Source organism: Orycteropus afer, unplaced genomic scaffold (genome assembly GCF_000298275.1).
Source record: "Orycteropus afer afer isolate SDZICR_OR568_19922 unplaced genomic scaffold, OryAfe1.0 scaffold00017, whole genome shotgun sequence".
Lineage (NCBI taxonomy): Eukaryota > Metazoa > Chordata > Mammalia > Tubulidentata > Orycteropodidae > Orycteropus > Orycteropus afer.
The window spans coordinates 7,105,342-7,128,239 of record NW_006921604.1 but is presented as its reverse complement, the minus strand read 5'-3'; the positions used below and the strand labels follow the sequence as shown (position 1 = coordinate 7,128,239).

General features: G+C 44.2%; 1 protein-coding gene across 1 annotated transcript in view; it reads left to right on the top strand.

Moving 5' to 3' along the window:
• Positions 1 to 22,898, top strand: part of FAM178B (family with sequence similarity 178 member B) — a 170,634-nt gene that overhangs the window by 19,434 nt on the left and 128,302 nt on the right. Inside the window, exons 5-7 of the mRNA XM_007959527.1 lie at positions 6,506 to 6,611; positions 9,989 to 10,064; positions 13,093 to 13,102. Of these exons, the coding sequence (XP_007957718.1) occupies positions 6,506 to 6,611; positions 9,989 to 10,064; positions 13,093 to 13,102 (192 nt within the window). The remainder of the gene's footprint in view (positions 1 to 6,505; positions 6,612 to 9,988; positions 10,065 to 13,092; positions 13,103 to 22,898) is intronic.

The following is a 22,898-nucleotide window of genomic DNA, read 5'->3' as shown; positions in this document are numbered from 1 at the left end:
AAAAAAAAAAAAAAAGGAAAACACTGAATGAAATGAATTGACACAGTGGCTCTAACAATGGGCTGAGTCACAGCAACAATTGTGAGGATGGGACAGGACCGGGCATTGTTTTATTCTGTTGCATGTAGTGGCTCTGTGGGTTGGAACCAACCAGAGAGCACTCAACAACAACAATATCTCCAAATTGAAAAGATATCTAATTAGAAGATAATGAAGTGTTCATGGGGGTGTGGGGTAAATGAAAGGAAAAAAAGGAAGATAATGGAAATAGGAAGGAGAGTGACAAGGAATGAACTGGGAGGAAGCGGAGAAGAGAGAGAATGGAAGGTGTTTTCTTGTGCTGGTTTGGCTTTGTGATTTGTGCCAACAACACATTTTCTGTCACTGACTTGATGGGAGCGCAGGAACTGTTTGACAGATGAGATGGCCTATGGAGCAGTGACCTGGGATCAGAGTGTCCCTGCCAAATGGGGCCAGGTGGCTGCCCAGCTTCCCTGGAGTGAGAGGTTCAGACCCTCCTTCCGCAGATATGGTAATGAGTGCAGTGGGAGATGGCGTTGCCTGCACCTCAGATCCATTGCTTTGGGAACTACATGCTGCGTTTTGGAGGAATGCCCACTATGCTACACATGGTCAGGGGACTCCTGCTAGGCAATGGGGAAAGGCCACTTTCACTTTCTGAAGATCAGAATTTTATTTCCTATTTGTGTCAGGGACTTCAAGTCCAAACACAAGAGTGGGAAATACTGGTTACTCAACAATTACCCCATTATATTTCAGCCTGTGACATGAAAATTGAGGAAGAAAGGTTATTTGATCTCTGAAAACTCAGTCAGGAAATAAGAGCCACGACATGAACAGATATGTGCATACCTATGTTCATCAAAGCACTATTCACAAGAGCAAAAAGATGAAGCAACCTAAATGCTCATCAATAGATGAATGGTTAAGCAAACTATGGGATACTACGCAACATTAAAGAACAATGACTCTGCGAGACATCTCATATCCCGGATAAACGTAGAGGCCATTATGCTGAGTGAAATTAGTCAATCACAAAAGGACAAATCTTGTATGAGACCACTACTGTAAAAAGTCAAGAAGAGGGTTTCACAAATACATATATATATTCTTTGATGGTTACCAGGGGTGGGAGGGGGAAAGGAGAATAAACAACTAACTAGAGGGTAGACACATACTAACTTAGGTGAAGGGACAAGCAATAAAAAAGTTACCAAAAAAAAAGACTTAAGTCACAACTGGCAATCATTTTCTCCCTAACCTCTGAGTTCTTTCCCCCTTACTAAATTAAAACTACAAGATTATTTAGAACACTTTTGAGAAGGTAAAAAAATTTCAGAACTCTTTAGATGCTATTAAAGTATAACACTATATACCCCCTTTTCAGACCCTGAAAGTTGAGAATTTAACAATTAAAAAAAATCAGTTCAATTTCTTGTCATCCAGAAAGTTAACACTGTGAGATTACAGGTAATGTTCAGTTTCCAGATTTTCTACAGTGAACATATATCACTTTTATCATTAAAACAAACGTTATCATTGTTTTAATCATCTCTTGAAATAGTTTCATTTCTCTTTACTATTCTGTGAAGAGCAAAAATATTTTTCTTCCCACTGTACAAAATGGAAAATCTTGGCACAGATTAAGCAAGCTAAATTTGTCTCAGACCACAGAGCAAGTACAGGCAGACATGGCATTCTGAGCTCCAGGCCCCATCGTCCTGGAATGGACCTACGCAGGTTGATGTACAAGAATGCTTGGACCTGGAGCCCACAGATGGGAGATCAAATGTGATCCTAAGGACCTTCTCTCATTCATCAGGCACTACACGTATGACCTCATTTCAGTTCCCTGAGACAAAAGTCACATGCCTTTGTGACCGATGTTGTTATCAGCCGATTCTAGGGGCTGAACTTCACCCTTGACTGCAGTTCAAAAGGGGAAATCTGATCCCCCCTGGTAGAAAAGAGGACCAACGCCCACACACTGCTCATACGTAAGCAAGAGTAAGCAAGAGCAAAAGAACCTGCTCGCTCAGGCAGCTGCACAGGAAAAGGAGAGATTGCTTGCTGAATTATTCATGGATCTCCCCGGGCCCCCTGCTGTGTGCGTGGCAGCAGCAGATACTCGCTGCAGAAATACCGGTGTGTGGGAATGTCAGATACACGTTTGTCCCACCTCAGGTTCCTGGGCCTCTGGGTGCATCTGCCACTATTCTTGTGCAGGGCTGGGAGTGCCCCAGGAGCTTGAGTGCCCGCCCACTCTCAGGAAGACTCAGCCGGCAGGAGAAAATAGGTTGTGGATGTGCCTGCACCTCCTTAGCATTAAATGGCGATTGCACACTGGTTCTCCTAGAGACCTGGCAGTCCCAGCTCTTATTTTGCCACTGTTGTTGTTGTAGTTGTTTGCCGAGCGAGCTCTTTCTCTTCCTAACATCCCAGCGTTGAAGGAGTAGTGAAATAAATCCAGCAGCTAGGGAGTTATGGACTGGGCTGAGCTGCCTACCTGGATGCAGCCGCCCCCCGGAAGCAATGAGCAAGTGGAAGCAGCTGAGCTGGGTTTTGCTGGGGATGATGACAGCATTAGCTAGGGAGCAGGTCCTGAGGGTCCCTGCGTTCTAACAGTGGGGGTTCTTGTTTATCTTTAAACAAAGGAAAGAAAGAAAACAAAATGAGCAGTGGTGAAAGCTTTGGCCTTATTTGTTTCTGCTCTGCTTAGGCATTTTCCTTAAACCTTCATGTGAGTAATTTGGCAAATGTGCTGAAACTGGTCCTGTATAGATAACTATACTAGGTGTTTATCCCTCTGAATCATTTGGGATTTCCAAGGCAGTTAGACGCTGGCCTCTGGGACAGCTGCCCATAAGATAGATGAGGAGATAAGAGGCTAGAAGAATCTTTATTTGGATATTGTTGGCAACAGACATTATAAGTGGAAGGCTGGAGCTGGAGCTGGAAGCCCCTCACGCTGAACCAAGCTGGTCCTTTCTTTGGTTTTCTACTTGTTTTGTGTGTTTCCCCTTTTTGGCTCATTTCCTCCCCCCTCCTTCCTTCCTTCTCTTCCCATGGGCAGACATCTGTCCTCTGTCATTGCAGTCGTGGCTGTGGCTGGGGACTAGCAGTCTCTGATTGTGGCTGCTCCTTGCCTTCTTTCCATGCAAGATCCCGGCTCCCAATGAGACCCTTCCTCTGCTAGAATGAGCAAGGCCAGTGGCTGACAGCTGAGCCTGCCTGGCAGGCCCTGCTGATGGAGAGTCTGCCCCTCCCTTCTCACTCCAGGGCTCTCCCACATTCTCAGGATAACTTTCGAACCCTTGTTGTTGTTGTTGTTGTTATGTGCCTTTGAGTCAGACCTGACTCATAGCAACCTGTCCTTGGGTTTGTGAGACAGTATCTCTATGGAAGTAGATTGCCCAACTTTCCTTCCGAGGAGTGGCCGGTGGATTTGAACTGCCAGCCTTCTGATTAGCAGTCAGGTGCCTTAGGCACTATGCTACCAGAGCTCCTTAGGATTGGCTTTAGTGCAGAACAGGCTCCCACCAGGATCTTTTGTCAGTGTTCTTGATTTATGAACTTAATGTGGGTTTTTATAAATCTAATGGTTGATTCTACAAGCTAAAGGTGTTTGAACTTTCACCACCCTCCTCCCAGGCCCCCTAGCCCTGCTTTTCCTCCAGGCACCACCTGTCTAGGTGCTGCTGAGGTGATTCTCCTTCCTGCCTTGGAGACCCAGAGCAGTGTCTGCGTGTGAGGCCTAGCTCCTCCCCCGGCCAAGCTCTAGGTTACCTTATGCCATCAGCCTTGTCTTTTCCATTAAGCAGCGTGAAATCGCTCACGGTTCAGCCAAGGTGAAGCAACACTACTCTCCTGCTGAGCAGACACACTTGGCTTGTGAAGGAGCCCACAAAGGAGAGCCCTTACATCCCATCTAGCTCCAGACAAAGAATTTCTTGAAAGCCAGTCACTTCAAGCAGAGCAGGGAAATGCTTTCTGCCTATCTCTTGCTCCTAGCCTATAGACTAAATCTCACTCAGTGATGAACTGAGACAGATCCATTCTCTGGCAGGAAATGCTCTTTAGGCTGGCACAGCAGAAGTGAGACGTGGTTATGGGGAGGGGCATTTCTCCCTGAGAGCAGCAGTTGAAAATGCATTGATCTCAGCCAACAGGGGTTTGTACAATCAATTCCCCCACTGAGAAGCTGGCTGGATGCCCTCCGACCAGAATGCCACAGTGTGCTTCTTGGAATCCCCAGAGCGCCAGCCTACTGGCCACATGGGTCGCCGCCAATTTGAGAGGTCCCTCAGACTTTGCTTGAGGATTGTCTGCTTCCTGGGTGCCATGCATGTGCTTCAGCCACACATCTGGGTACATGGTCTTGGGGTCAGTCTGTGAATGCATCTCCCTGCGGGCATCTGTGTGTCTGGGCACGTGGGGCAGAGAGGAGTGTGCCAGCAGCCCTGGAGTGCATGTGTGTTTGCATGTACAAACAGAGGGCTGTGTTAGAGCAGTGAACTTCGCAACAAACAGGAACAAAGCCGCTTTCTCTTCTGAACTTAAATGATTTAGGGGGGAAGAAAAATACAGCTTGTAAATTGCCTGGACATACTCAGCAAGACAGCAGCTTTGTTGGAGGAAAATCTTTGTTTGGGAGCATTCTGTTCCTGGCAGGATAAAATATGGTACCCTTTTTTTAAAAAAAGAGGAAAAGAAAAAGGAAGAAGAAGAAGATTGGGCTAGCAGAGGAAATTTCTATCTAGTGTCACAACTTTAAATACTGTCAGGATTGTTCTTTGCATGGATTCAGCCATTAGAAAGAACAACAATATTAAACTGTTTTTTCATTTCCTGGAATCCGTATTAATTATCTTTAGGTTGTATCTAGACAAAACACACAAATAGGAGAAGAATCCTACCCCAAACCAAGTGACTTCCAGGCGTGACCAGGAGTACAGGGAGGGTGATAAAGCCCAGCTGACCCCCTTTAAAATGACTTTCAAAGTACCTTTCAGCAGAGATCCTAGAACCACATGAAATATTACAACTCCTCATCTTTTAAGTCAAGATAATCTATCAGGGCAACTAGGTAATCAAAGCAGGGCTCCTTTCCATGTCAACAGTTTGATTTATTTTTCTTTTAATTTTAATTGTGATAAAATAATATATAATACTTGCCAGTCCATCTATTTTTTTACACGTACAATTCAGCAACATTACTTACATTCATCATGTTGTGTAGCCATCCCTACTATCCCCAGACTATTAACAAAAACCAAACCACACTCACTGCCATCGAGTCGGTTTTGACTCATAGAGAGCCCTCCATGGGTTGCCGAGGCAGTATCGCTATGGAAGTGATTGCCCCGTCTTCCTTCTGAGGAGTGGCTGGTAGATTTGAACCGCCAGCCTTCTGGTTAGTAGTCAAGTGTCTTAGGCACTATGCCACCAGAGCTTCTTTCGCAAACTATTAGCAGTGTGATTTTGAGAGCTCTCCAGGATGTTCCAGGGAAGGAGCCTTGGTGGCACAGTGTTTTAAGAGTTTAGCTGCTAACTGAAAGGTGGGTGATTTGACCCCACCAGCCGCTCCACAGGAGAAAGATGTGGTAGTCTGCTTCCATAAAGATTTACAGCCTTGGAAATTCTGTGGGGCAGTTTTACTCTGTCCTATAAGGTTACTATGAGTTGGCAGCAACTCGGTGGTAATGGGTTTTTGTTAGAACAGTGAAATATCATGATAGAAAAAGCAGGTTTATGGCCATGGCCTCATGGGGAGTCTGAGCCCCACTCCCTGTCAACCCTGGGACAGTTGCTGCTCAGATAGTATCTGAAGAATTCTGTATAGAACCCTCCTTTGCTATTTCCTTCCCAGAATTTCCCCATCTGGGCCCCTTTCTGTTATTTTCCCATCTTCTCAGGTGTCCCCTTTGTTTCGGAAAAACAGAGCCCGCGGCAGAAATGCTCTATGTAACTAGACCCCAGGGCATTGGCTGTAGGCCCCAAAGGTAATTCTGTCTGCCCATTGCAGCCTGGAGTCCGAGGTTGAGAGGCGTGACTGTTGGGTTCTCTTCTCACCTTGTCACAGGTCATTTTTTACAGTCCTGGCATATACCTCCATTTTCCCTTCTGTCAGGTGGAGAAGACAAAATGTATCATCCAGCATTATGTTTAAAACACCTTGAAATATGTTCACAGAAGGCAGGAGAGAAAAGCAACTAGTCCTGATGACAGCAATTCTTCCTATAGCTCCTTGCCCCAAAAGCTCTAAAAGCATTTTTGTCAATACTGATTACTCATGTGCTTTTTAACATCCCGGTGATGTTTAACGATGAGAATCTCCTGCAGTTTTAGGGAGGCAGGTGTGGAGAGTGGCCTCTGTTGAGCAGAGCCTGCTGACCACTGGCATGGCAGGTCAGCTTCCATAGCACGGCTGCTGACTGGTGGGGCCTGGAGGCCACCGCTAACATTGCCTGCTTTGTTCCCACAGCTCCCAGCCGGCCCAGCAGCTCTCTTTCCTTCACAAGGGCCTCCTGAGCAACCTCTACCTTCACAGGCCCGATTGTCCAGTACCCCTGTTCCAGTGGCTGTTCCAGGTGAGGGCCGCAAACCTACCACTAGGTGGCGGAGCATTCCAGCCTAATAGCCCTGGCAGGTCCCTGACTGGCTGCTGGCAGGAGGGGTTTGGTACTTAACCTCTTCTTGCCTTGGTTGTTTATCCCAGACTGAGAGGAGGGAGTAACACTTACTGAGCATTGATCCTTTTGAGGCTCTCAGAGAGGTAGCGGCAGAGCCAGGAGCCTCTGCTTTCCCCTCAGAGCATGTTGCTTCACAAGGTTTTGCTGGTGCCACCAGAAACCCTAGCTTAGCTTACTAAGGGACCTAGTACTCCAAGTGGACTTGGCAGTCTAATGTCTGGTGTTCCTATCCATGCTGTTCAGTAAATACTTCCTTTGTGTCAAAGCTCATCTCTTTTCTGACATCTCAGTTCCTAATCCTCTGCCCTTCATGCCATAAGCAGGGGAGAGCTGCTTAGGGCTTCCGCAGCCCTGCAGTGTTGTAGAGGTATGGGGACCCTCATGCTTTTGGAGCCGAAGGTGTTTGGGTATTTGCATGTCTCCTGCCGGTATGCAGTTGTAGGTCAGCTGGAAAAGCCTAGAAAACTGTTCCATTTGCCCCAGTTTGTTCACCATCAGTTGCTGCTGATACTTTTTGCCTTGGGGGAACACAGTCTGCCTGGAGCTTCAAACGTTTGCTCAGAGAAAGTCAGAAGCCTGCAGTGATGGCTCAGACACTGACTGCTGTGAGTTGAATGTAAGCCATGAGGATGCCAGCCTTGACCCCCATCCAGGACCATCCCTGGTTAGGGACAGGCAGGTCACAAGTTCTAGCTAGTCCCCTTCCTGCCAGTTGGAGCCTAGACCACAGCTATAAATTAGAGCCGCCATCCGGGGTGGATTATTCAAGGAACTCAGCCTTGACAGGCTGGCCACCTTCCAGAAAGAGCCCTCCAGTGCTTGCCTCTAAGCTTTGGGGTCTTCATATTGTTCCTTGCTGCCCCAGAGGAAGAAGTCCTCAGCTCTTGGGGCCTTTGAGTGACTTGTGCTCTTGTGCCTCCTCTCAGCCCTGCAGGGATCCTGGGTGAGTAACAGGGAACAGTGCCACCATTATTCTTTGGCCCCAGCAGCGCAGCTTCTCTTTGCTTCTTGCACGGTCTATGACAAAATGCACAATCGGGCATTGGGAGGCACAAAGAATCAGTCCGAGACATCACCCACAGAGAGGTCCTTGTGTGACCCTGACACGGCATGGATGCCTCCTTGGTTGGTCTCCATGTGGCTCCGAGGTCCCCATCCCTGTGAGGGGTGGGTGAATCTTCCCTCCTCTTCCCTCCCAACTCCATCCCTCCATAGAACACAGATGTCAAGGACTGAGCTCTGAAGTCAGATGGGCCAGGTTTGAATTCTGGCTCTGCCACTTACTAACTGTGCATGACCTGGGCGAGATATTTAATGTCACCTCTGTTCCTCCATTTCTTATTTTGTTAACTTGGTCCCATAGTACTCTTTGAGGATAAACTGAATAGTCCTATAAACTGCTTTGTCTTGATGGTCCCCCCACAGCACTGCCCATGGCCTGGGTATCTTTTGGAAGGAATGATGCTATCGCAGAGGTTTCTGTTCACACTCTTTAGGAAGAAGAAGGAAAGGTTCCTTCTTCCCCCCATGACTGAAGCCAGATCAGTTAAGGGGTGCACTTGGCTTTGGGAGCCTTGCAGGTGGGCTGTGCCTGGTGTCTGTTTCTAGGGGTAAGGATCAGGAGGGGAACTGACTCTGCCAAACACAGTAACTGTGCACAGGACTTAGCAGGTATAGACGCTGAAAGTTCACTTCTGTGGTTTTGGTTTTCTTGCAACTTGGAATATATTTCCAAGGCTCAAACCGGTTCAGTCTGGTTCAACCCCCTACTGAGCGTTTGCCTTTCCACCCCAGAGGTGGTGAATCAGAACCTTCCTTAACAAGATCCCCAGGGGATTCTTGTAGATTCCCAGGAGCTTCTTATGTATACAGAACCACCTGAGGGTCTTGTTAAAGAAGGTTCTGATTCAGTTTATCTGGGGTGGAAAGGCAGATTCTCTGCAGGGGCTCAAACTGGAATGAGCCTATTATAAGCCCTGGTATTTTCTGTAGTAACAATGACATTCATTCATTCAGCAGACATTGAACTCTTTAGCCAAAAAACCCAAACTAAACCCACTGTCTTTGAGCGGATTCCAACTCATAGAGACCTTATAGGACAAAATAGAATTGACACATTGGGTTTCTAAGGCTATAAATCTTTACTAAACCAGGCTGCCACATCTTTCTCCCAAAGAGCCTCTGGTGGGTTCAAACCATTGACCTTTCAGTTAGCAGCCCAGCATTTTAACTACTGTACCACCAGGGCTCCTTTTGAACCCTGTAGAGTTGTCCTGAATTAAGGCAGTTAAGGCCCTTGGACTCCAGCATTGATGAATTATCAGATACAGTGTGTATCTGGGGAGAACCGTGCCTTTGGACAAGGCACTTCTTTCCTCCAAGGACAATGTCCAGAGAGGGACTTGGCTGAGGGGGATGAGAGCCTCAGTCTTGAAAGGAGGTGTGCACCACTGCATCTACCACTCCTGTCAGCAGTTTCCCAATCCTCCCATCCCCCATGGGAAGCATGGTGGTGATGCCCAGCAGGCATGCTCCAGCACAGCATGACCAACAGTGGGCAGGAGTGGCACTGCCAAAGTGCTTGGCTCTCCTCTAAGGCCTGACCTTGTCAGTGTTGTCCCCTGACTGGATGGCACTAGTCAGGAGGGTGCTGTCCCATTGCTCATATCCATGTCATACTCTGCACATTCTAAATCCTTAGTTTATGATCCCAGACTCAAGGCACATTGAAATAAGGATCCTGGTGATTTTGAGTCAGGTAGGTGAGTTCCCAGGTTGCTTGAGGATGTGTGTTCCATCCTGGGTGCCTCCCAGAGCTAGTGGTTAAAATGCTGCCCTGGAAACAATCAGAAGATCCCAGAAAGGGGTTGACCCTGTCATTATCCAGCTGACTATAGTCAGTGAGCTCTTTTGCCCTGCAACACTGGCCCAGACATGGAAAGGCATGGCTGTGACCACAGGGGGTGAGGGACAGAAGGCCTGGGAGGTGGATGGAGTAGGAGGAAACAAAGATGGTTTCAAGTTATATCGATCTGTGCTTAAATCCTGGCTTTGCTGCTTTTACTAGCTGTGTGACTTTGGGGAAGTTGCTTGACCTCTCTGAGCTTGGTTTCCTCATATGCAAAATGGGAAAAACAATGTTACCCTTCTACCTTGTGGACTTGTGAAGGTTAAATGGAATAGTTTACTATGACTAACCCACGGTGGCCTCTGAAGAGGTTTACTGCTATTACTCCATAGGAATGACCCAACTAACCTGTTTTCTCTCTTCCTAGCTGCTGACATGGCCTCCAGAAACTTCTTTGGAAGCCTTTGGTCTCCTGTGGGATCTCAGCGTGGATAGGCTCTTCAGTCCATTTGGTCAGTGCAGGGTTGGGGGGTGGAGACTTGGCACTCTGTGTACCCAGGCTCGTGAGCTTGTACAGTACATGACTCTTGTTCCCCCCGGGAGCCTACACGCAGGGGATGTGCTGGCAAGGCCATTGCATCACTGGGGACGTGGCAACATCAGGCCATCTTTGGCTCTAGCTCTGGCATTAGTAAAAAGCTGAGCCAGCAGGCTCCTTGGCACCTTGATGGGGCCTCAGATCCAGATGACCGTGGCCAAGTCGAGGCTGACCTCACAGACTCTGGGGATCCAAGGGCAGTTCAGGGAAGCTGGGTTCACACTGAGGCATCTCTGGGTCCAAATTGGACAGCTTGCTCCCAAGTTCTTCCTGAGAGCCCTGGTTTGCTTGGGAGGGTTCCAGGAAAATTTCCATCAAATCAGGAAAGTTCCTTAGCCTGGAATTATAAGGAGAAGGGCTGCCCACTGCCAGCCCTCCTGCACTGAGAGGCCAATGGAGCCCTGAGGTTTGGTCCAGACTGGAGTGAGAGCCTCAAGCCTGTATTTCTGTCGTGGTATTTAAGGAGTGTGTTTAAATCGTCTTTATACTTTATGATGTTCAGAGTTGCACAGAAGCAATTAATTTTCCCTTTGTGGCTGCACCCTTCCCGGTCTGTCATCATTCAGTACCTGAACCTAGACACTTTGGCACCAAAAAAATATAATGTAACCAGTCAGAGTTGCTTACAGCAGACAGTGAGAAGCATTCACGGTGTCCAGACCCGCCTTTGTCCAGCTGTAGTCTGCCCTCCCTGTCAGAGCACGAAAGCACATAGCTTTCTAGGCCAAGGTTATAGACCATGATGGGCAAATTGTCCCCCTTTGAGTCCTACTTTTGTGCCTGAGCTGGGGGCCATCTGTCAAATTAGAGCATTCCAGACTCCTCCCAGCCCCCTGGGGGGACCCCTCTAACCACTGACTTCTGAATAGCGCCAGTCTCAGCATCCTCTCCCTTTTCATAACCTTTGCTCTTGCAGCCCAGGCTGCCATTTGGAGCCTCTGCAGCCCCCTCTGCAACATGCCTGCCCTTTTGGAGAACAGAGGCCTCCCTTGTCCTGCTCTTCTCCTCCATGCAGTGGTATGTGTCTCCTCCGCAGAGGCAGAGGGGACATCCCACTCTCCCTGGCTGCTGTCCAGGCTAAGGACCCAGGAGCAGCCCCCCTGAGTACACAGTCAGCTCTGACTCCCTGAACTCTGGAGCGTTTCTCATGGACAGTACCTGAGAGCCCACCTTGGGAAAGCCCAGGCTCTGATGTTAAACAAAATTGTTCCCCTGCTTAGTAAAATAGACACTGGTCTAGAGAATTCCACACCTGAGGTTGGGATCTCAACTGATTAGGGCAGAGTGAAAGGCCAGGCTCCAGCAAATAGCAGGTGTCGGAGAGCTTACCAAGAGTGGCAACTAAAAAACCGCCACCAGTGCATGAGGCCTTTCTAAGGCTAAACTGGACCCAGCATCAACACAAAAGTCAGTTATATTCCTCAGGATTTGTTAGCAATCAGAGGGGCTCTGGGTGTCCTTTGTGGGGCCTCCAGCAGACCTATTTGTACCTGTGATTTATACATTTATTTTCAAGTTGCCTGGTCTTAGGTGAAATGTAGTTGTTGTTAGGTGCCGCCGAGTTGCTTCTGACTCATAGCAACCCTGTGCACAGCAGAATGAAACACCACCCGGTCCTGCGCCAGCTCCGCGATCCCCACTATGCTTGACCCCGTAGCCACAGCCACTGTGTCAATCCATCTTGTTGAGGGCCTTCCCCTCCTTTGTCAACCCTCAACCCTACCAAGCATGACATCCTTCTCCAGGGAATGGTCCCTTCTGACAACATGACCAAAGTAGGTGAGACAAAGTCTGGCCATTCTCGCTTCCAAGGAGCATTCTGGCTGCACTTCCTCCAGGACAGATCTGTTAGTTCTTTTAGCAGTCCATGGTACTTTCAGCATTCTTCGCCAGCACCACATCTCAAAAGCATCAATTCTTCTTCAGTCTTCCTTATCCATTGTCCAGCTCTCACATGCATATGAGGCAATTGAAAATATCATGGCTTGTGTCAGCCGCACCTTAATCTTCAAGGAGACATCTTTGCTCTTCAGCACTTGAAAGAGGTCTTTTGCAACCAATTTGCCCAGTGCTGTACATCGTCTCTGGTGGCGTAGTGCCTAAGGCATTTATTTGACTGCTAACCAGAAGGCTGGTGGTTCAAACCCACCAGCCACTCCTTGGAAGAAAGGTTGGGCAATCTACTTCCGTAGTGATACTGCCTTGGAAACCCAAGGGAGGGTCGCTATGAGTCAGATCCGACTCGAGGGCAATGGGTATACATCGTCTAATGTCCTGACTGTTGCTTCCATTGGTGTCAAATGTGAACTCTTTGACAACTTCAATCTTTTCTCCGTTTATTGTGATGCTGCTTATAGGTCCAGTTGTGAGAGTTCTCACAACTGGACCTAAAAGCTTAAGTAAAATAGTAGTGGTTTTGTATGTGTTTGTGTGTACTTCTGTCCTTTCCTGACATTTATGGTGACTGGCAGTTGTTCCCAGACTATCCTGGGAAAAGTCTTTACAGTCACCTTTATTCCAACAAGCATCCTGCATAAGTGGAGAGCTGAGGCCAGCCCAAGGTCTGGCAGAGCCTAGGAGGTGGGCTTCAGAGAGGAGAATGCTATGGATTTGCTCAGGGTGACTGGAGTGAAAGGCCAAGGTAGCCCACAGTGCCCTGGCATATTGGTGTGTGATGGGGAATTGTTTTCCTGGATTGAGAAGCAACACGTGCCACCTGTGCAAAGCTCTTTGGCAATCTCAGAAAGTAGAATATTCTGGAACCTTACTATTCTTCGCGTACATTCCTGTATTCAGAAAAGATGCATTCAATGCCTCCTATATTCAGGCATCTCTGTCGAGGACTGAGGGAACTACTGGGATGAACAAGGGCAGGGTTCCTGCCCTCAGAAGGCTTACAGCCAAATAGGAAGGGATAAGCATTACAATAGGAGATCAGCCAGAGTCACTGGCAAAACTGTGGGAGTGCCAAGGAAAATGAAGTTATTTCTAGCTAGGTAGGATTGGAAGAGGAAAGGGGGGAGACGGTAATCAGGAAGTGCTCTGTTGAAGCCATCTCTCTCAAAAGATACATAGGGCAGAGATTGCAAACTCAGTTACATACAGAGACCAAGTAAAGTCAGTAAGCAGAGAGCACCTGACCTATGTAAAGGGGCTTTCTGTAGCTGTGATGACCATAGGTAAATGAAGATGTGATATTGCCAGATCTCTGTATTTTAATTAGGACTTTAAAAAAAAACAAAGCTGTAACTAACAAATGCTTTTGAGTAGTGGTGTTGGTGAAGAATACTAAAAGTACCATGGACTGCGAAAAGAACAAACAAATCTGTCTTGGAAGAACTGCAGCCAAAATGCTCTTTGGAAGTAAGCATGGCCAGATTTTGTCTTACCTGCTTTGGTCATATTGTCAGAAGGGACCAGTCCCTGGAGAAGGATGTTGTTAAGTGGAGGGTCAGTGAAAAGGGGGAAGACCCTCAATAAGATGAATTGACACAGTGGATGCAATGATGGGCTCAGATGTAGTGGGGATTGTGAGTATGATGCATGACTGGGCAGTGTTTTGACAGTGACAACAACAAGAACAAGTACCCACTTCAGAGCAGTTTCTTAACTCATACGACAAGAAATTTAGAGATGTGTGGTTTCAGAGTATATTGGGCAGATCTGCAGTATTAGGGCATCATCATGTACTCATGAGACATTGTTCAAGTCAGAAAGAGGAAAATTAAGAGAAAAGAGATCATCTCTTCTCATAATTTCTTTTTATCAGGGCATTTCCCCCATTTTGTTTGATTAGCTAGAAGTGGGTCATAGGCTTTAGAGGACATTTGCCATGTTTTCTGTCTAGCTGGTACCCTTTGAACAGCCTGGCTACATCTGAGGAATTTCCAGCCTCATGAGTCTTACCCCTCCAGAGTAGAATCCAAAAAGCCTTCTTTCAGATATTTCCGTTTTCAGTTTTGCAATTGCCATTTAGTTCTCTCTTTTTTTTTTAATGGTTTCTATTTTTCTACTGAGATTTCCTATTTTTTCATTCAGTATGAGGATATTTTCTTTTACCACCTGGAGAATAGTTATGTAATAGCTGCTTTCAAATCTTTGTCTGTAATTCTAACATCTGGGTCATTGACTAGATGGACAATTAAATATGAAGGTGAACATTTATTTAGATTGAGTAAAGAAACAGTACCAAATACTAGCCCTCTGGAGGTTCAGCTCCCTTTCTCCTAGATCTCTTTAGGATATTTACCAGAACCGTTTATTAGAAATGCTTCCTGATTGCAATCTGGTTTCCCTACCCAACCTAGACCACTCACAGGGGCTGTGCACATGAGGGGTCCTGGAGCTTAAGCATCATTAGCTTTATGGTAAATTGGCTTCTGACATATAATAAGCCTGTTTTCTGCTTAAACAGCCAGAACCTGTTTTTGTTGCCTGTGGCTCAGAGCTCTGACTGCTCTAATAGTCACTCTTGGACAAATCCCTACAAAGGTAAATTGGAATGACTTAGTTCATTGCTGGGGTGCACCCACTTTCCCTGAGCAGACACCTGAACAAAATGTAGATTTACTTCGCAAGGAAGAAGGGGAGTAGGACTCTTGGGTAAACAACCCACAGAGTCTGCCAGAAGCTAGAATGTAGATGTTGTGTGACATCTCTTCTTGTGTTAAATCTCCTCTTTGTGTTAAATCTTCCATTTAACAACGGCAAACAACACTGTGAGCCAACTGTAGACTATATTTGACTGTAGGCCACTGGTTTGTACCCCTGGAGGAAGGATTTGGGTGTGCAGAGATAGCAGGGAGTAATGGGAACAATGGCAAGGAGGTGGGAAGAATGGGGTTTCCCTAAAAGGGGATGAGAAGATGAGAAGACTTAAAGTTTGGGGCCAGATATTAGAGGGCAGTGGGGGTCTTTACAGGCATAGTAAAGCTTTATTAATCTTTGGCAAGACCAACATAGAATTTTTTTTTAAGACATAATTCACATAACATAAAATTTACCCTTTTGAAGTGTGCAATTCAGTGGTTTTAGGACATTCACAAGGTTGTACAACCATCACCACTATTTAATTCCACATCATCTTCATCACCCCAAAAAGAAACCTCATGTTCAGCAGTCACTTCCATTCCCCCCTCCTCCCAGCCAGTCGTCTTTCTGGGTCTGTAGGTTTGCCTATTCTGGGTACGTCATATAAATGGAATCATATAATATGTGGCCTTTTGCAACTGACTTCTTTCACTGTAGTCAATTTTTCAAGGCAGGGTCACATGGTAACTTTATGTTTAACTTTCTGAGGAATTGTCAGACTCTTTTCCAAAGCAGCTGTACCATTTTACATTCCTACCAGCAATGTATGAGAGTTCCAATTTCTCCAAATTATCACCAACTCTTGCTATTATCTGCCTTTTTTATTATAGTCATCCTTGTAGGTGTGAAGTGGTAGTTCATTGTGGTTTGGATTTACATTTCCCTGATGACTAATGATGGTAAGCATTTTTTCACATGCTTGTTGGTCATTTGTATCTCTTCTTTGTTGTTGTTGTTGTTATGTGCCCTCGAGTCAGACCCGACTCATAGGGACCCTTCCTTGGGTTTGGCTGGTGGGTTTGAACCACCAGCCTTCTGGTTAGCAGGCAAGTGCCTTAGGCAGTATGCTACCAGAGCTCCCATCTCTTCTTTGGAGAAATGTATATTCAAATTCTATGCCCAGTTCTTAGTTGGTTTTTTTTTTTTTGGTCATTTAATTATTGAGTTGTAATAATTTTTTATATATTCTATATTACTAATCCCTTATCAAATATGTGATTTGTTAATATTTTCTCCCATTCCATGAGTTGCCTTTTCATTTTCTTGATAATATCCTTTGAAGCATGAAAGTTTTAATTTTGAAGAAGTCCAGTTTATTTTTTCATTTGTTCCTTGTGCGTTTGGTGTCATATCTAAGAAAGTATTACCTAATCTAAGGTTGGAGCTCTGGTAGCATAGTGTGTGAGGCATTTGACTGCTAACCAGAAGGCTGGTGGTTCAAACCCACCAGCCACTGCTTGGAAGGAAGGTTGGGCAATCTATTTCCATATTGATACTGCCTCAGCAACCCAAGGAGGGGTCGCCATGAGTCGGGTCCAACTCGATGGCACATAACAACAACAACAATCTAAGGTTATAAAAGGAGCTCTGGTGGCTCAGGGCCTAAGACATTTGACAGCTAATCAGAAGGTTGGCAGTCAAACCCACTAGCTGCTCCACAGAAGATGGGCAGTCTACATCCATAAACATTTACTGCCTTGGAAATCCAGTGGGGGTTGCTATTGTTGGAGTCTACTTGATGGCAGTAGATTAATCTAAGGTTATAAAGATTTATACCTGTATTTTCCTCTAAGAGTTTTATAGTTTTAATTTTTATATTTGAGTCTTAGATTCATTTTGTGTTAATTTTTGTATGTGGTGTGAGGTAGAGAGTCCAACTTCATTCTTTTGCTTGTGAACATCCAATTGTAGTAGCACCATTTGCTGAAAACACTACTTTTCCCCCATTGAATTGTCTGGGCACTGTTGTTAAAAATCAGTTGACCATAAGTGGGAGAGTTTACTTCTGGACTCTCAATTGTATTCCATTAATCTCTATGTCTATCCTACATCAATACCACGTTGTCTTGATCACTATAGCTTTGTACTAAGTTTTGGAATTGGGACATGTTAGTCTTCCGACTTTGTTCTTCTTTTTCAAGATTGTTTTGACTATTCTGAGTCCCTTGTAATTCCATATGAATTTTAGGATCAGTTTGTCAATTTCTCAAAAAAAAAAAAAAAAAAAGGCACTTTGATCTTGATAGGGAATGCATTGAAGCTGTAAGTGAATTTGTCAAGTATTACCATCTCAACAATATTAAGTCTTTCAGCTCATGAACATAAGATGTCTATTTATTTAGGTCATTCACTTCTTTCAGCAATGTTTTATAGTTTTCTGTATATAAATCTTGTACTTCCTTTGTCAAATGTATCCCTAAATATTTTGTTCTTTTTGATGCTATTGTAAATGTATTTTTTTTTTCTCAATTTTATTTTCATTTTGTTCATTGCTAATGAACAGAAATGCAATCAACTTTTATATGTTGACCTTGTATTCTGCAACCTTGCTGACTCGTTTATTAGCTCTAATAGTTTTTTTGTGGCAGGACTTGATTTCGAAAGCAAGCATATTCTTATGCAACTGATTGTTTGAAAGAAATTACCTCATGTTTGTTCAACCAACATGTTTTCTGTGAGCCAGTGTAGAACTGGCCAGTAACTCAGTACCAGTCATTCTGAGTAGGAAGCAGTGCCATGAGAAAAATAGCTCTGTCAGCAAGATCGAAACACTTCAGAAAAGGAGCAAGCAGTACACTTGTGCATTCTTTCCTGTTAGTGTCCAAAACAATGTTGTACATTTTTGCCTACCTATCACATTCATATCAGCTTCTATAATATCTGTGTAGGAGGGAGAGAATATAATAAAATAAATTTACCCTGGCCAGTACATTCTTCGGATATTTTTAAAGTGGGCGAGAAATTCGGTTCTCAGAACAAATTAGCTTCAGTCTCATGAGCAGGGTCTTTGGACACTTAGTTCTTCTACACCTAATCACCATATTCCTTTTATCCTAGGAGCTTCTGCATGATGATGCCTAGGGCTTTGGGCTGCCTTTGATGGGCCCCTAGGGGTTTTGTGGGTCACTTTCTTTTCTGTCATTGCTTGTTTTTTCCTTCTCCTTATTTCCTTCCTCTTTCTTCCTCCCTCCCAGGTAATATTTATAAGGTTGCTTTTTATAAAAAGGATAAAACAAAAAAATGTCCTATAATCTTACCACTGGTGTTATTCTTTAAAGTAATATATGTACACTGGAGAGAAAGATACAAAATAAAAAATGAGCTACAAACTAGCCACACACATTACAGAAGCAAGAGAAGACAAGAGTTGGACTAATCTCTAAGAGACAACCATACACCTTGAAAGAGAATCACCAGGCCTGCTGACTTGGAACCATAGTCTCAGGGGACACCAAATTCAATTGGCATAACATAGTACATAAAACTCTTGTTCCACAACCTACTTTGGTGAGTAGTGACTGGGGTCTTAAAAGCTGTTGAGCAGCCATCTAAGATGCAACTATTTGTCTCCTGTCACCTATAGTGAAGAAGAATGAAGAGGATCAAAGGCATCTGGAAACCATTAGTCCAAGGATATGATGGACCCCGAGACCAGAAGAACTAGATGGTGTCCAGCTACTAATGCTAGCTGCTCAGAAAGGGATCAAACCTGGAGATCCTAGATAGAGTGGGAGGAAAAATGTGGAACAAAATCCAAAAGCACAAAAATGACCAGAATTACTGGTCAGATAGAGTCTGGCTAAGACTATGGCTCTGGATTACCCTTCAGGCCTAGAATTGGACTCACTCCCATGGATTGACTTTCAGCCCAATAGTAGAAAGACTTACGTGCAGAACGTCTATCCCAAGGTGATGTATCCACCTACTCTTGGGAGATACACCCCTTAGAGCCGTTGGCCATGGGGCACCAGAGGGACAGCATTCACATAGAGGGAGAGTTGAACAGACAGGAGTGCATAGTTAAGAAGCCACAGGGAAGGGGTAGTCACAGGGATGGGAGGGGAGGAGGGTTTGTTATGGTCGGGGATGGTAATTAGGGCGTGAAATCAAATGTACATGATCTGGTGGGAAAAAAAAAAATGAAAATGAAAGCCTCTCTGCCCAAGTAATCATCATTAACAGTTTCTTGTGATTATTTCAGGAAGAAAATCAGTGCACGATTCATTATACATGTTTTTATATTTATGTATTTATTTGTACCATAGTTCCTCTGCCACTTTGGTATTCATCTGAAATTATCCCCAGTGGATGGATAGTTGCTCTTCTAGAAATTTCCCAGTTCTTTCCCCTGGATCTCAAGAGAGGCTGCAGCTGGACAAAGCAGGGCAGGCAGGGCTTTCTAGACCAGGAGTCTCTTGAGTGGGGTGAGGTGATCCGTCAAGATGCAGAAAGGAAATATTAATATTTACATTTTAGTTCCTCCTTTAAAAAAAAAAGTTTGGCTGAAGTTTAGTTGACGTACAGTAACCTGTACATATTTAAAGTATATATATACTTGACAAGTTTATACCCACAAAACCATGATAACAATCAAGATAAGTATCCATCACCCTCAAAAGTTTCCTTGTGTCTGTCTCTAATTCATCTTTCCTTTCACTCTTATCTGTTGAAAACCACTAACCTACAATCTGTCACTATAGAATAGTTTGCATTTTCTAGAATTTTATATAAATGGAATTATACAGTGGGTTATTCTTATTTTTTCTTTCAATCAGCAAAATTATTTTTCAATTCATCCATGTTGTTACATGTATCAAAAGTTTATACCTTTTTTATTGCTGAGTAACATTCCGACTTGTTTATCCATTCATTTATTGATGTACATTTGGGTTTTTTGTTTGTTTGTTTGTTTGTTTTGTTATTATCATGCACCTGCTGTAACATTCTTATACAAGTATTTGTGTGGACATAGGCTTTATTTATTTATTTTTATTTTCTGCATGTGTCATTTGTTTATTTATTATTGTGATTTGGGTGAAAGTTTACTAAGCAAACTCATTTTCCATAGCACCTCATACACATTTTGTTTCATAACATTGCAATCCCACAATATAACACGTCTCTTCCCACTTCTTCCCTGTCATTACCTCTTCCCTGGGTCCTTCTTTCCTATGCATTCCTGCCCCCTGATCTATCTCCTTGTGCAAATACCACCTTTCTATTCTTCCATGATTGAGCATTCTAAGGAATGTATCTGCCTGGTGTAAATGTTCACCCTATATGCCTGTCTATTGTTAGGTTGGAAGCCCTAGGAGTAAGTTCAGGTCCAGGCTTGAAGGGTAAGTAGGGGCTATAGTCTCAGGGGTTTCACCAGTCTCTATCAGAGCAGTAAGCCTGGTCTTTTTCATGATTGTGAGTTTTGTTCCACATTGTTCTCCTACTCTAGCCAGGATTCCCTGCACTAATCCCTTTCTGAGTGGTTGACAGTGGTAGGTGGGCACCATCTAGTTCTTCTGGTCTCAGGGTCATGTAGGCTGAGGTTCGCATGGTCTACTAGTCCCTTGGACTAATTATTCCCATATATCTTTGGTTTTCTTCATTCTTCTTTGCTCCAGACAAGGAAAGACCAACTGTTGCATCTTAGATGGCATCTTAGATGGCCACTCTTAAGCTTTTAAGACCTCCGTCATTATTCACAGGATGAATATAGGATGTAGAACAATATTTTTGTGTAGTGTGTTATGCCAGTTGAGCTTAATGTCCCTTGTAACCGTGATCCTGAGCTCACAGGTCCAACAACTTGCTCCATCAGGGTGATTGTGGCTTGTGTGGACATATGCTTTAATTTGACTTAGGTAGATATCTAAATATGGAATGGCTGAGTCATATGATAAGTATATGTTTAAATGTTTAAGAAGTTGCCAAACTGTTTTCCAAGGTGGTGGTACCATTTCCTACCAACAGTTTATGAGAGTTCCAATTGCTTCACAACCTCACCAACACTTAGTATGGTTGATCTTTTTAATAGGTATGTAGTGATTGCACCTTGTGATTTTTTTTAAATTTACATTTCCCTAAAGACTGATGTCTTAGGCTGGGTTTTCTAGAGAAGCAAAACTAGTAAAGCTTATAGAAAGCATCTAACAACAATAACAGCTTTGATGAGGATGTAGAGAATTTGGAATGTTCATACATTGCCAGTGAGAATATCAGATAGTGCAGCTACTATTGTTTGGAAACCAGGCTGACAATTCCTCAATAACCTGTTACCCAGAAAGTCCACTTCTGGGTATATATGCAAATGAATTGAAAGCAGATGCTTAAATATTTGTACAAAAATGTCAGTAACAACACTAATTAAACTCACCAAAAGGTAGAAAAAGCCCAAATGCCTATGAGTGACTGAATGAACAAACAAAATATAGTACATATTAATGAAATTAAGCCATATGAAGGAATAAAGTACTAGAAATGCTACAATGTGGATGGACCCCAAAAGCATTACATTATGGTAAGAGAAAGAAATCAGACACAAAAGGCCACATAATGTATGATGTCATTTATATGAAGCATCCAGAACAGGCAAATCCATACAGAAAGACAGATTAGTGGTTGGCAGTGGGGGAAGGGGAAATGGAAGTGACTGCTGATGGGTATGAGGTTTATCTTAGTTTCTTAGTGCTAATAACAACAGAAATACCATAACTGGGTGGTTTTGTTTGAGTATGACAAACTGACAGAAGAGTGGTGGATCCTCATCAATTACTTGTTATTATCTTTTTGATTAACGCTATTCTAATAGGTGTGAAGTATGGTTTGGTTTTGTATTTCCTTGGTATTATAGTGGTCAAGGCATTTGGCTGCTAACCAGCAGGTTGGCAGTTCTAATGCACCAGCCACTCCATGTAAGAAAAGTGGGGCAGTCTGCTTGCATAAAGGTTTACTGCCTTAGAAACCCAACAGGGGTTGCTGTGAGTTGGAATCATCTCAATGGCAGTGAGTTTAATGGCTGCGATAAGGGTGTGTGTCAGGGTTGTATCCTTTCACCACACTTATTCAATCTGTATGCTGAGCAAATAGTCCGAGAAGCTGGACTATATGAAGAAGAATATGGCATCAGGATTGGAGTAAGACTCATTAACAACTTGTGATATGTAAATGACACACCTTGCTTGCTGAAAGTGAAGATGACTTGAAGCATTCACTGATGAAGTTCAAAGGCTAGCGTCTTCAGTATGGATTACACCTCCACAGAAAGAAAACAAAAATACTTATAACTGGACCAATAAGCAACATCATGATAAGTGGAAAAAAGATGGAAGTTGTCAGAGATTTCATTTTACTTGGATCCATAATCAACACCTGTGGAAACAACAGTCAAGAAATCAAACATTGTACAGCACTGGGCAGATCTGCTGCAAAAGACTTCTTTAAAGTATTGAGATGCAAAGATGTCTCTTTGAAGACTAAGATGCACCTAACCTAAGCCATGATTGCATGTGAAAGCTGGACAGTGAATAAGGAAGACTGAAGAAGAGTTGATGTCTTTGAATTGTGGTGTTGGTAAAGAATATTGAAAATACCATGGATTGCCAGAATGAAGAAATCCATCTTGGAATAAGTGCAGCCAGAACGAATGCTCCTTGGAAGTGAGAATGGCAGACTTCATCTCACCTACTTTGATCATGTTGTCAGAAGGGACTATTCCCTGGAGAAGGATATCATGCTTGGTAAAGTTGAGGGTCAACAAAAAAGGGGAAGGCCCTCAATGAGATGGATTGATACAGTGGCTGCAATGATGGGCTCAAGCATAGCAGGGATTGTGAGAATGGCTCAACACTGGGCAATGTTTCATTCTGTTGTACATAGGGTCACTGTGAGTTGAAGCTGAATCAATAGCACCTAATAGCAACCACAATGAGTAAAGAAGACCCTGGGTGGTGCAAACAGTTAACACTCTTGACTGCTTACCAGAAAGTTAGTGGTTCAAGTGTACTCAGTGGCACCTTAGAAAAAGATCTGGAGATCTGCCTCTGAAAAATCAGCCATTGAAAAGGATATGGAGGAGGCGGGGCAAGATGGCGGACTAGGCAGAAGGATTGCACAGACCCTCTTCAACAAAGAAAAGGGAAACCAATTAACACAGACA